General features: G+C 36.5%; 1 protein-coding gene across 6 annotated transcripts in view; it reads right to left on the bottom strand.

Moving 5' to 3' along the window:
- ZBBX (zinc finger B-box domain containing) overlaps window positions 1-14219 on the bottom strand; it is a 148370-nt gene that overhangs the window by 17621 nt on the left and 116530 nt on the right. For all 6 annotated transcript variants that reach the window (XM_034663459.1, XM_034663455.1, XM_034663466.1 and 3 more), the window contains 2 exons: window positions 10313-10487; window positions 5365-5485 (listed from right to left, as the gene is read on the bottom strand). In XM_034663459.1, coding sequence (XP_034519350.1) covers window positions 5365-5485; window positions 10313-10487 — 296 coding nt within the window. The remainder of the gene's footprint in view (window positions 1-5364; window positions 5486-10312; window positions 10488-14219) is intronic.

Here is a 14219-nt window from a genome sequence, read left to right as displayed (position 1 = left end):
AACAAATTGTAGCTGAAAACTTACCTAATCTAGCAAGGGAAACAAACATTCATGTCCAAGAGGAAGAGAAGACCCCTCCCAAGCTCAACCATGATAAACCTATGCCACGTCACGTCATAGTGCAATTCGCAAATATTAGATCCAAGGATACAGTATTGAAAGCGGCCAGGGCAAAGAAATTTTTCACGTACCAAGGCAAAGGTATCAGAATTATGTCAGACCTGTCTACACAGACCTGGAATGAGAGAAAGGGTTGTGGGGCATTTTTAAAGCTCTTTCAGAGAAAAACATGCAGCCAAGGATCCTTTATCCAGCAAGGCTGTCATTCAGAATTGATGGAGAAATAAAGACCTTCCAGAATCATCAGTCATTAACCAATTTTGTAACCACGAAACCTGTATAATAGATATCAAGGGGGGGGGTGTATAAAGGTAAAAAGGCCCCAAAAGTGATACAGAACAGAAAGGCACAATCTATAAAAACAAAGACTTTACAGGCAACATGGCATCATTAAAATCATATCTCTCAGTATTCAGTCTCAATGTAAATGGCCTAAATGCTCCCATAAAACGCCACAGGGTTGCAGATTGGATAAAAAGACATGACCCATCCATTTGCTGTCTACAAGAGACTCATTTTGAACCCAAGGATGCAATGAGAATGAAAGTAAAGAGATGGAGTACCATCTTTCACGCCAGAGGACCTCAAAAGAAAGCTGGGGTAGCAATTCTCATATCAGACAGATTGGATTTTAAACTAAAGACTATAGTTAGAGACACAGAAGGGCACTATATTATTCTTAAAGGANTACTATATTATTCTTAAAATATGTATCCAATAAGTGGGTATGACAAATATAAATATATATGCTCCCGACAGGGGAGCAGCAAGATACACAAGCCAACTCTTAAACAGAATAGAAAGACATATAGATAAAAATACATTAATGGTAGGGGACCTCAACACCCCACTATCAGAAATAGGCAGAACACCCTTGCAAATACTCAGTAAAGGAACAAAGGCTGAATGCCATACTCGACGAGTTGGACCTCATAGATATATATAGAACACTACACCCCAGAACCAAAGAATACTCATTCTATTCTAATGCCCATGGAACATTCTCAAGAATAGACCATGTTCTGGGACACAAAACAGGTCTCAACCGATACCAAAAGACTGAAATTATTCCCTGCATATTCTCAGACCACAACGCTTTGAAATTGGAACTCAACCACAAGGAAAAATTTGGAGGAAACTCAAACACTAGAGACTAGGAACCATCCTGCTCAGGAATGATTCAATAAACCAGGAAATCAAAAATCAATTTAAACAATTTATGGAGACCAACGAGATGAAAACACAATGGTCCAAAACCTATGGGATACTACAAAGGCAGTCCTAAGGGGGAAATACATAGCCATCCAAGCCTCACTCAAAAGAATAGAAAAATCTAAAATGCAGTTTCTATATTCTCACCTCAAGAAACTGGAACAGCAACAGAGGGACAGGCCTAACCCACTGACAAGGAAGGAGTTGACCAAGATTAGGGCAGAAATCAACGAATTAGAAACCAAGAGTACAGTAGAGCAGATCAACAGAGCTAGAAGCTGGTTCTTTGAGAGAATTAAAAACATTGACAGACCTCTGGCAATACTTACCCAAAAGAATAGAGAAAGGACCCAAATTAATCAAATTATGAATGAAAAAGGAGAGGTCACAACCAACAACAAATGAAATTGAAAGGATTATTAGAAGCTTTTATCAACAGCTATATGCCAATATATTAAGAAATCTGGAAGAGATGGAGGCCTTCCTGGAAACCCATAATCTACAAAGACTGAAACAGGAAGAAATTGATTTTTTAAAGTGGCCAATTAATTATGAAGAGATTGAGTCAGTGATAAACAATCTTCCAAAAACTCCAGGCTTTGCCGGTTTTCCTGGAGAATTCTACCAAACATTCAAAGAAGAAATAATACCTATTCTCCTAAAGCTATTTCAAAAAATAGAAACAGAAGGAAAGCTACCAAACTCATTCTATGAGGCTAATATTACCTTGATCCCCAAACCAGGCAAAGACCCCCTCAAAAAGGAGAATTACAGACCGATTTCTCTAATGAATATGGATGCCAAAATCCTCAACAAGATCCTTGCTAATAGAATCCAACAGTACATTAAAAGGATTATCCATCATGACCAAGTGGGATTCATACCTGGGATGCAAGCATGGTTCAACACTCGCAAATCAATCAATGTGATACATCATATCAACAAGAAAAGACTCAAGAACCATATGATCCTCTCAATTGATGCAGAAAAAGCATTTGACAAAATACAGCATCCTTTTCTGATTAAAACCCGTCAGAGTGTAGTAATAGAGGGTTCATTTCTCAAGATCATAAAAGCCATCTATGAAAAGCCTACAGCAAATATTATTCTCAGTGGGGAAAAGCTGGAAGCCTTTCCCTTAAGATCAGGAACACGACAAGGATGCCCACTCTCGCCACTATTATTCAACATAGTACTAGAAGTCCTTGCAACAGCAATCAGAAGACAAAAAGGGATCAAAGGTATCCACATCGGCAAAGGAGAAGTCAAAATGTCTCTCTTCACAGATGACATGATACTCTATATGGAAAACCCAAAAGAATCCACTCCCAAACTATTAGAAGTTATAGAGCAATTCAGTAATGTGGCGGGATGCAAAATCAACACTCAGAAATCAGTTGCATTTCTATACATGAATAGTGAGACTGAAGAAAAAGAAATTAGGGAATCCATCCCATTTACAATAGCACCAAAGACCATACGTTACCTTGGAATTAACCAGGGACGTACAGGACCTATATTCTAGAAACTATAGATCACTCTTGAAAGACATTGAGGAATACATAAAAAGATGGAATAATATTCAATGCTCATGGTTCGGAAGAATTAACATAGTTAAAATATCCATGCAACCCAGAGCAATCTATACCTTCAACACTATCCAAATCAAAATACCGAGGACATTTTTCAAAGAACTGGAACAAACAGTCCTTAAATTTGTATGGAAACAGAAAAGGCCCTGAAACACCAAGGAACTGTTGAAAAGGAAAAACAAAGCTGGGGGCATCACAATGCCGGATTTCAAGGTGTACTACAAAGCTGTGATCACAAAGACAGCATGGTACTGGCACAAAAACAGACACATAGACCAATGGAACAGAATAGAGAACCCAGAAATTGACCCTCGGCTCTTTGGGCAACTAATCGTTGATAAAGCAGGAAAAAACATCCGGTGGAAAAAAGACAGTCTCTTCAATAAATGGTGCTGGGAAAATTGGACAGCTACATGCAAAGGAATGAAACTTGACCACTGTCTCACACCATACACAAAGATAAACTCCAAATGGATGAAAGACCTCGATGTGAGACAGGAATCCATCAAAGTCCTGGAGGACAATATAGGCAACAACCTCTACGACATCGGCCAAAGCAACCTTTTTCATGACACAACTCCAAAGGCAAGAGAAACAAAAGATAAAATGAACTTGTGGGGCTTCATCAGAATAAAAAGCTTCTGCACAGCCAAGGAAACAATAATAAAAAAAAAAAACTAAGAGGCAGCCCACGGAATGGGAGAATATATTTGCAAAGGATACTACAGATAAGGGACTGGTATCCAAGATCTACAAAGAACTTCTCAAACTCAATACATGAGAAACAAATAAACAAATCAAAAAACGGGCAGAAGATATGAACAGACACTTTTCCAATGAAGACATACAAATGGCTAACAGACACATGAAAAAATGTTCAAGATCATTAGCCATCAGGGAAATTCAAATCAAAACCACACTGAGATACCACCTTATGCCAGTTAGAATGGCAAAAATAGACAAGCCAAGAAACAACAATTGTTGGAGAGGATGTGGAGAAAGGGGATCCCTCCTACATTGTTGGTGGGAATGCAAGTTGGTATAGCCACTGTGGAAAACAGTGTGGAGGTCCCTTACAAAGTTAAAAATTGAGCTACCCTATGACCCAGCCTTCGCACTATGGGGTGTTTACCCCAAAGATACAGATGTAGTGAAGAGAAGGGCGATATGCACCCCAATGTTCAGAGCAGCATTGTCCACCATAGCTAAATCGTGGAAGGAGCCGAGATGCCCTTCAACAGATGACTGGATTAAGATGCTGTGGTCCACATATACAATGGAATATTACTCAGCTATCAGAAGGAACGAATTCTCAACATTTGCTGCAACATGGACGACACTGGAGCAGACAATGCTAAGTGAAATAAGTCAAGCAGAGAAAGACAACTATCATATGATTTCTCTCATCTATGAAACATAAGAACTAGGATGATCGGTAGGGGAAGAAAGGGATAAAGAAAGGGGGGTAATCAGAAGGGGGAATGAAACATGAGAGACTATGGACTATGAGAAACAAACTGAGGACTTCAGAGGGGAGGGGGGTGGGGGAATGGGATAGACTGGTGATGGGTGGTAAGGAGGGCACGTATTGCATGGTGCACTGCGTTTTATACGCAACTAATGGAGCATCGAACTTTACATCGGAATCCGGGGATGTACTGTATGGTGACTAACATAATATAATAAAAAATCATTTAAAATAAATAAATAAATAAAATAAAATAAAAAAGAAATTCAGAAATGCAGAGTGTCAGGCCCCACCCAGACCTAGTGAAGAAGAATCTGTATTTTGCCAGTCTACAGGTGATTCACAGGCATAATAAAATGTGAGCAGTACTGCCATAGGGCAAAGTGAGCCTTTAAAGGTACCTCCCAATACGGATCTTATTTGATCATAAAATTGTAAATGACTCTAACATGTACTCAGTCCTAATTCTGGTCTAATATTTAATAGTTTAACTTTTAAACAATTTATGAAATGGCACCTCTAATGATATATTCTTTGAATAAAATAATTAAATACTATTAATAAAACTATAATATTAATGGTCTAATTAACTTAAAAGTAGATTCTGAAAGTAGAGCCTCAAAAGTTTATGCTAATGTTAAAAAATGAGAGCAATATCTTTTCAAAGTAATCTTTCATTATCACATTGTTTTTGCTATTATTCTTAAATTCTATACCATATTTCTGCATTTCCTCAGATACACATTTGCAATTCTCCTAGCAAACTCTAAATTAATGTGTATCACATACATAAATAAAATTTAAATACTTATTAAACAGTAGAAGCTTCACAGGGATTTAATATTGCTTTAAAATTATTTATGCAAATGTGAAGCACACATATAAAATTGCTACAGAAAAGCATGTCACACAAGCCAGGAATATAAATAGTTTTTATATTTCTTAATAATAATGCAAAACTTCAGAAAATACCTTCTGTGTTTTTTAAGCCATAATTTTTCCATATAGGATAGACTGTCTTCTTTAAATTCAATATGGAGTGGTACTCTCCAAATTTTCAGATTAGTTTGTACTTCACATTCTTCCAATGAGTCTATAAAAATAAATATAATGTGCAAAATTAAGATAATCTATAAATTACATCTCTCAATATACAAAATTCACCATTTTTGAAACAAATATGCTTTGATATTTATCTATGCAATCAACAGTTCTAGGCTTAATTAATGCAAATGTGTTAAATACTAGTGATTTATTAAATGACTGTATAGACAGTTTTCTTCAATAATCCCTTGAAATGAAAGAATCTTATGATTCATAAGGTTTTTAAAAGCAACCAATTCTCAGGGATGTACTGTATGGTGACTAACATAATATAATAAAAAAATTAAAATAAAAAAATTTTTAAAAAGCAATCAATTCTTTTCAATGATAAATACAAACAGATTCATTATATATTCTATCAATGCACACACACATAAAGGTATGTATCATAGCCACTGACAATAATATTTACATATTATGGGAAACAGAAAATAAATAACTCAGAATTGCACCTGGAGGAGACAACTGTCCTTATGAATTTATATCTACATGGCAATTCACTTCCAGATGCTTAAGATGTTTCTGAAATACTACTAAATTAAAACCACTATTCAGAGATATTTAAAACTGATGGAGATTTCTGGGAAAGAAAGCAGTGTAAATCCAGGATTACCAGTCTCTCCACCTTCCTGGATACTATCCCTCTCTCCAAACTGACCATCATAGGAGAAAAATTGCTGAAGGAGAAGAAAGGGAAGTAGTAAAGAGGAGAAAAATTATTTTTGAAGACTGAAATTAGAGATTAGTTCCAACTTCATACCACATAGCCTTTAATGAATAGCTTCCAGAACAGCCAAATGCAGAGATTAAATAGAAAGAAACCAAAATAATTTAAGTCACACTACCCCTATTCTTCCCAAAAAGTGGAACTGTGTTGAAGAAAGCAATTGGAGGAAGTACTGAGGAACACCTCCAGAATACACTAAACTGAAAGAACGGGAGTTAAGGATGTGAGCAAAAGGAGATCCCTCTACTATGGGTCCTCCTTTCCAGTGCAAAACAAAGTATCTCTTGATAGGAAAGCTGAAGCTAAAAATGAGGATTCACTTTTTTCTCTGTCTAGTCATAAAGAAGAGCCACTCTGCTTGAGAGATAACCCCCAGATCTATCAGGTGAGGAGGAGGGAGGAGGTAAAGCAGCTGACCTGTGATTCACTCTTCTCCCATTACCAATGGTACATCCCCAGGAAATAAAGATGGCAGGTGACCTAGGTTAATTTGCTTGTGAATATGTTAATAACTGGACCTTCTGGCAAAGAGATTAATGATATTTATGGCAGCAGACTCTTACCTGTTTAATGCATTTAACAGGACAGCCCTTGTTTAGAATTACTTATAGAAAACATATCTAGGACACATGGATCTATGAAACATGTCTCCCTGAAAAATGCCACAATAGCTACATAACTAAGGTTTTGGGTTGCTCCCTTGTTTCATGGGTCTCTGGCTACCTTTTGTGAGAATTTGTGTGAGATACCCTAGTATTCATACTGATGGGATGGTGGGTGTTTTTCTCAATAAACAGTGCCAAAGTCTTAAGGTGAACGTATGTTTTGATGTGTTTCAAGAGGTGTTGGAAGAACAGCCAGGCAGCCAGTGTAGCTGAAACAGGACAAGCCAGAAGGAGAATAAGTGGGAGGTGAGATCACAGAGATAAGGGACTTCAGATTACCTTGAACCCTCCAGGCCATTGTAAGTACTTGCCTTTCACACTAAAGGAAATGAGCCTTTGGAGTTCACTTAAAATGAAACTAAATTAGAAATCAGAACAGAGGGGTGCCTGAGTGGCTCAGTTGGTTAAGTGTCTGCCTTCAGCTCAGGTCATGATTCCAGGGTCCTGGGATTGAGTTGTGTGTATCAGGGTCCCTCCTCAGTGGGGAGTCTGTTTCTCCCTCTCCCTCTCCTTTTGCCCCTCCCCCTGCTCATGCTATCTCTCTGTCAAATAAAAAATAAAATCTTTGAAAAGACAAAAAATGAAATCAATAACAGAAATAACTAGAAAACTTGAAAATTCAAAGCATGTTACTAAGCTAAATGGCCAAGAAGCATATAAAAAGATACTCAATATCATTTGTAATGAGTTACACAAAATAAATATGCCATTTCATCTTTATCAGAGCAGCAAAAATTTTAAAATCTGACAAAGTGTTGATGATAATGGGAGGCAACCAAACCTCTTTATCTACTGCAGGTGGGAGTATAAACTGATACAAATACTTTGGTAAATAATTCAGTTTTACCTAGTGTAGTCAAAGACATACACAGCCTATGACCCAGCTATTCCACTCCCAGGAAAAGACATCCTAGAAATGTCTGCACATGTGTACCAAGAGACCTATAGACAAATATTCATACCAGCATTGTTTGTAATGGCAAAATGGGAACCAATCCCAAAACCCATCAATATTTAAACAGGTAAATAGTGGTATTTTCATATAACAGACGACTATTAGGCAGTAAAAATGAATAAAATACAACTATCCACATCTTCATGGGTAAATGTCAGTAAATAATAGTGAGTGAAATAGGTTACAAAAGAATACCTACAATAGCTTTCCACTTACCAAATGTTCAAATACATGCAAATTTAACAATTATTGTTTAGAGATACACACGTATAGTAAACTACAAGGAAATTTTTTTAAAAATGAAAAAATACAGAATCTAGGTTAGTGACAATCTCTTAGAGAGGAGGAAAGAGAGGTGCCTGGGTGGCTCAGTGGGTTAAGCTTCTGCCCTCAGCTCAGGTAATGATCCCAGGGTCCTGGGATTGAGTCCCAAATAAGCTCCTTGCTCAGCAGGGAGTCTGTTTCTCCCTCCCTCTCTTCCACCTCCCCCCTTTCATGCTCTCTTTCCCTCTGTCAAGTAAATAAACAAACTCTTAGAAAGAAGAGAACAGGTGCTTACTGCTTTTTCTCCAGAATCTACACAAATTTTGTAAATGTTCTTTTGTATCAACTTAATATGTTAGGAACAGAAAAATATTGGCAGACATATATATATATACGGTACACACAGAGTTATATATATATAATACTCTGGGTCAAAAATATCATATATCAACAGAGGTCCTCCTCTTAATGATTTCTCTTCAGCAACCACTGACACAACATTTCTACATTTTTTTTATTTTAATGATTTTTTATTATATTATATTAGTCACCATACAGTACATCCCCGGCTTCCGATGTAAAGCTCAATGATTCATTAGTAACATATAACAACATTTCTACATTTAAAAATTTATTTTAAGGTAATTGTACAAGCACACAAATAGTTAAGATGGTCATTATAACTTATTTTACCATACTGAGAATTAGAAACAAAATATCCATCAATAAAATTCTGATTAAGTAAATCATGGCATACAGAGTATTATGCAACAGTTACAAATGATGATACACAACTGTATTTATATGGAAAGTTGTCCATGACAGAATCTAAGCAAAACAGTTACAAATAGCATGTATAGTGTCACTCCATTTATGCCTGTGTTTGTGCAACTGTGTCTATTGAAAAACATGTACCAACATGTTAACATTGATTATCTGTAGATGGTTGAATTAGGTTATTTTCATTTTCTGCTTGGTTAACTTTTTGTTATAACAAAATCATGTAAAATAATCATTATATTAGTCATATAATATAGTTATCTATACTATGAAAAACAATTTTTTTTCTTCTCTAACCTTATCTGATTTTTCAAATCAGTCCCTTTATTATTTTAAACACTATGTCTTTCAAAGTAAATGATCAAAAAGGTATTTTTATGGAAGACTTTTCCCTTTCAGAGTAGAAAAGTAAAAAATACATCAAAATTTGAAAGTTCAAATAAAAAGCACATAAAATAACATAGTCAATGAGAATTACATTAAGATACATGCTACAAAGAGAGTATATAAATAAAATCTTGGAAATATTAATGAAACTGATGTAGCATGAACGAGGGTAGGGAAAAATACTTCAAAGAGAATATTCTTTGGTAAAAAATCCAATTCTAATTGGAAGATGGTATGTGATACCTTGACGTTAGGAATTACACTGTTATGAAGAATGAATAATCAGGAAAGTTCTTGTGCTGGAAAAAAAATGAAGTAAAAATAATAAAATTGGATGCTGTCAATAAAGATTCATGATTGAAATTTATTATCTAACATTTTATTTTCAGTGAAAAGCAATTGTGAGTCGCTATAAGATTCTTGGTAATAAAATTAATAAATCAAATAGTTTTAAAAGTATGATATTCCTCAAGAGATTCTGGGGAATGTAAAGCTGAGACAGTATGCGCCTCAGTCGTCCAATCTGCAATGTCTAGAATAAGGGGGCAAAAACCATCAAGAAAAAATAAAAATAAGAAATATCCTTTGGACAGGAAAATAAAAAGATATCAATTCTCCTTCTTAAGTTCATAGCGGTCCTTGAACTAAATTTTTTCAAGACACATACAAAAAATTCTTTACTTCTCTATATAACAGATTCTCTAGTTTTATGTATACATACAGTTCAATAAAGGAACAGTTGTCCTGATGAAACTTTCTGCCAGGAGTGGGGAAGCTGAAAGCATCCAATTCTCCATTCATTTGACAGTCTGAGTTTACATAGGAAACAAACACAAACCTCCCCAGTGCTCAAGTCAGGGCTCTATAAATATCAAACCACTTACCCCTGGTTGTGCAGTAGTGCTCCTTTGAGGAGTTACATCAGACTGTTATCCTAATGCTAACAGTTTTTGAACATTGCATTTATATTCACAGAGAATGGAGATAAAATAAATTCAGGTACATTTTATAACATTCATTTTATAAAAATAGCTGTACCTGCTTTTGCTTCATGTAAGTTCTGTTTCTCGTTGTCATCTTGATGTCCAGTTCTCCATTGATTTAAAGCTTCCTGAAAGGACTGGGCAGAAGCTTCTTCATCAAATGACCCTTCACAGAGGAGCCTATCTTTTGGATTCAAACATTCTGCTTTTTTTGTGGGTGGAACTTCTACCTAAATCAATTAAAAGAGCATCTAAGTGTGGCTTCCTAAATTTTTCATATCTTAAAATACAGGTAGCGTTAATTATTAGGCATTTTGGATCATACACTACTTTTTAACTGAAAAACTGAATGCTTTTAAGTTGCACTTATGTATATGTTTTCCTGATTTCTTTCTTTCTTTCTTTTCTTCTTTCTTCTTTTTCTTTCTTTATTTTTATTAATTTTTTTATTATGTTAGTCACCATACAGTACATCCCCAGTTTCTGATGTAAAGTTCGATGATTCATTAGTTGCGTATAACACCCAGTGCACCATGCAATACGTGCCCTCCTTACTACCCATCACCAGTCTATCCCATTACCCCACCCCTCCCCTCTGAAGCCCATAGTTTGTTTCTCAGAGTCCATAGTCTCTCATGCTTCATCCCCCCTTCTGATTACTCCCCCCTTTCTTTATCCCTTTCTCCTCCTACCGACCTTCCTAGTTCTTATGTTCCATAGATGAGAGAAACCATATACTTGTCTTTTTCTGCTTGACTTATTTCACTTAGCATTATCTCCTCCAGTGCCGTCCATGTTGCAGCAAATGTTGAGAAATCGTTCTTTTCGATGACTGAATAAAATTCCATTGTATATATGGACCACAACTTCTTTTTTTTAATGTTTTTTTTATTATATTATGCTAGTCACCATACAGTACATCCCTGATTTCTGATGTAAAGTTTGATGATTCATTAGTTGTGTATAACACCCAGTGCATCATGCAACACGTGCCCTCCTTATTACCCATCACCAGTCTATCCCATTCCCCCATCCCCCTCCCCTCTGAAGCCCTCAGGTTGTTTCTCAGAGTCCATAGTCTCTCATGCTTCATTCCCCCTTCTGATTACCCCCTTCTTTATCCCTTTCTTCCCCTACCGATCTTCCTAGTTCTTATGTTCCATAGATGAGAGAAATCATATGATAATTGTCTTTGCTTGACTTATTTCACTTAGCATTATCTCCTCCAGTGCCGTCCATGTTGCAGCAAATGTTGAGAATTCGTTCTTTCTGATAGCTGAGTAATATTCCATTGTATATATGGACCACAGCTTCTTAATCCAGTCATCTGTTGAAGGGCATCTCGGCTCCTTCCATGATTTGGCTATTGTGGACAATGCAGCTATGAACATTGGGGTGCATATGGCCCTTCTCTTTACTACGTCTGTATCTTTGGGGTAAACACCCAGTAGTGCAATGGCTGGGTCATAGGGTAGTTCAATTTTTAACTTTTTAAGGGACCTCCACACTGTTTACCAGAGTGGCTGTACCAACTTGCATTCCCACCAACAACGTAGGAGGGATCCCCTTTCTCCACATCCTCTCCAACAATTGTTGTTTCTTGCCTTGTCTATCTTTGCCATTCTAACTGGCGTAAGGTGGTATCTCAGTGTGGTTTTGATTTGAATTTCCCTGATGGCTAATGATTTTGAACATTTTTTCATGTGTCTGTTAGCCATTTGTATGTCTTCATTGGGAAAGTGTCTGTTCATATCTTCTGCCCATTTTATGATTTGTTTATTTGTTTCTCGTGTATTGAGTTTGAGAAGTTCTTTGTAGATGTTGGATACCAGTATTTTATCTGTAGTATCATTTGCAAATATATTCTGATTCCTGATTTCTTTAAAACCATATCAACAATTAGAAATGGACTATGGACTATGAGAAACAAACCGAGGGCCTCAGAGGGGAGGGGGGTGTGGGAATAGGATAGACTGGTGATGGGTAGTAATGCACATATTGCATGGTGCACTGGGTGTTATACGCAACTAATGAATCATCAAACTTTACATCGGAAACCAGGGATGTACTGTATGGTGAATAACATAATATAATAAAAAATCATTAAAAAAAAGAAATGGTCTTTTCAAAAATTATTAAAACTAGAGCCTGCATGACTATTTACCATCATGTTATTCACCAGTGTTCCCCCATGGGAAGTGATAATAGCTGTGAATCTAATCCCCCTACTTCTCCAATCTGCTTCCCGCAAGCTTCCCACCCACAGCAGAGAGAGCAGTTTTTTGTTTGTTTGTTTTGTTTTGTTCTTAAATATGTGAATCTGCTCATGTCACTCCTATATTCAAAACCTTCCAATGACTCTGAAACTCCCAGTTTCTACTAGGACGTACAAGGCTCTCCAGACTCTGTACTCCCTTACCTTTTTACTTCATTTCCTTCAATTCCCCTCTTCATTCACTGGGCTCCAGCCAAATTTACATTCTTGTAGTGTTGGGAGCCCATGAAGCACATTCTCACTGGAGGGCCCTGTACTAGCCATATCCAATACCTGGGGTGACCCTTCTCCATATTTTCACATAGCCATTCCACTCATTTCAGTTGTTCTGTGTTCACGTGTCACCTACTCAGAGAAAGGGGCTACAAATATAGCCCCTTTACCCCCACCTTCCATTCCCTACCTGCTATATTTTTCTCCAAATAACATCTCTGTGTGAATTTACTCTACATGTTTATTTGTTTATTGCCTGTCTCTCCCCATTAGAATGTAATGAGATTAGGGATTTTGTCTTTTCCTCAGTGCTGAGAGCAGTGCCTGGCATAAAGTAGTTGCTCATTAAAAGTTAGTTAAATGAATGAACAAATTAATTAATGCATATGAACCAGCGCATGCTTCTCGGCATAATGATAAGAGGAAAGGATGAATTCAGTACAAAATAGAGATCCACTGTGAATGCACAGAAGAAAATAAAGGTAAGATTTGGCAGTTATCCACTGGATCAGAGAAAACTGCCAAATTAGGAAAATAAGGCAAAATAAAGTCCACACCACTGCTGAATTAGCCATGTGGATTTACCTACACTGATCAAATTGCTAAATCTCCTCTGTGTATCTCCTAGATACAAAAGTAGAATCCTCTATATTCACCCCTTAATTGCAAAATAAACAGGCAGTCTGAGTATAATTGAGAAAAGAGCATTACATATGTGTCCAAAATTTTTAATATAAACAAAAAGCATCTGAGAACCTGAAGTCACTGTGCCAGCTGCTGGCCACAGAAATACAGGTTTAAAAGTCCACAATAGAAGCAGGTGCAAGAAACAGGTTATTTAACTCAGATAAACAAGAATTCTATGGGCAAAAAGTGGCACAGTATTCCAGAGAGAGGGAACAGTATATATGCTAAAACATGGAGTCAAAGAGCACAGTGGCATGGAGCTATTAGTTGTTTGTGCTGCAATCGTAAAAGGTAGGATATGAGAAAATATAAAGTATAAAATATACTCTGGGCCTGATCATGAGGGATCCTGCCCACCATACAGAGGAAATTAGACTTACATATAAAGGAATCTCAAAGCCACTGAAGACTCCTACACAGTAGTGTGGGAGAAAGAGAAATTAAGGAATAGTGAGTTTGGATGCAAAGGAACTAGTTAAAACATTACGGCTAATTGGTACTATCGATCAACATAACAAATGCATGGCATGTGTGTATGTGTATATATATGTGTGTGTGTGTGTGTGTGTGTGCGTGGGTGTGTGTATACAAGGTATATGCATATGCAAAACAATATTTTTCAAATTTACAAATTTCAAAATAACTCTTTATACTCTAGTTTGTATTGTCAAAAGACTGAAATAATGTAAATGTTGGTCACTGGAAATTTTAAAATTTAAATCAATCAATGTGATACATCATATCAACAAGAAAAGACTCAAGAACCATATGATCCTCTCAATTGATG

Source organism: Ailuropoda melanoleuca, chromosome 1, assembly GCF_002007445.2.
Source record: "Ailuropoda melanoleuca isolate Jingjing chromosome 1, ASM200744v2, whole genome shotgun sequence".
Lineage (NCBI taxonomy): Eukaryota > Metazoa > Chordata > Mammalia > Carnivora > Ursidae > Ailuropoda > Ailuropoda melanoleuca.
This window is presented reverse-complemented; position numbering and strand designations above follow the sequence as displayed.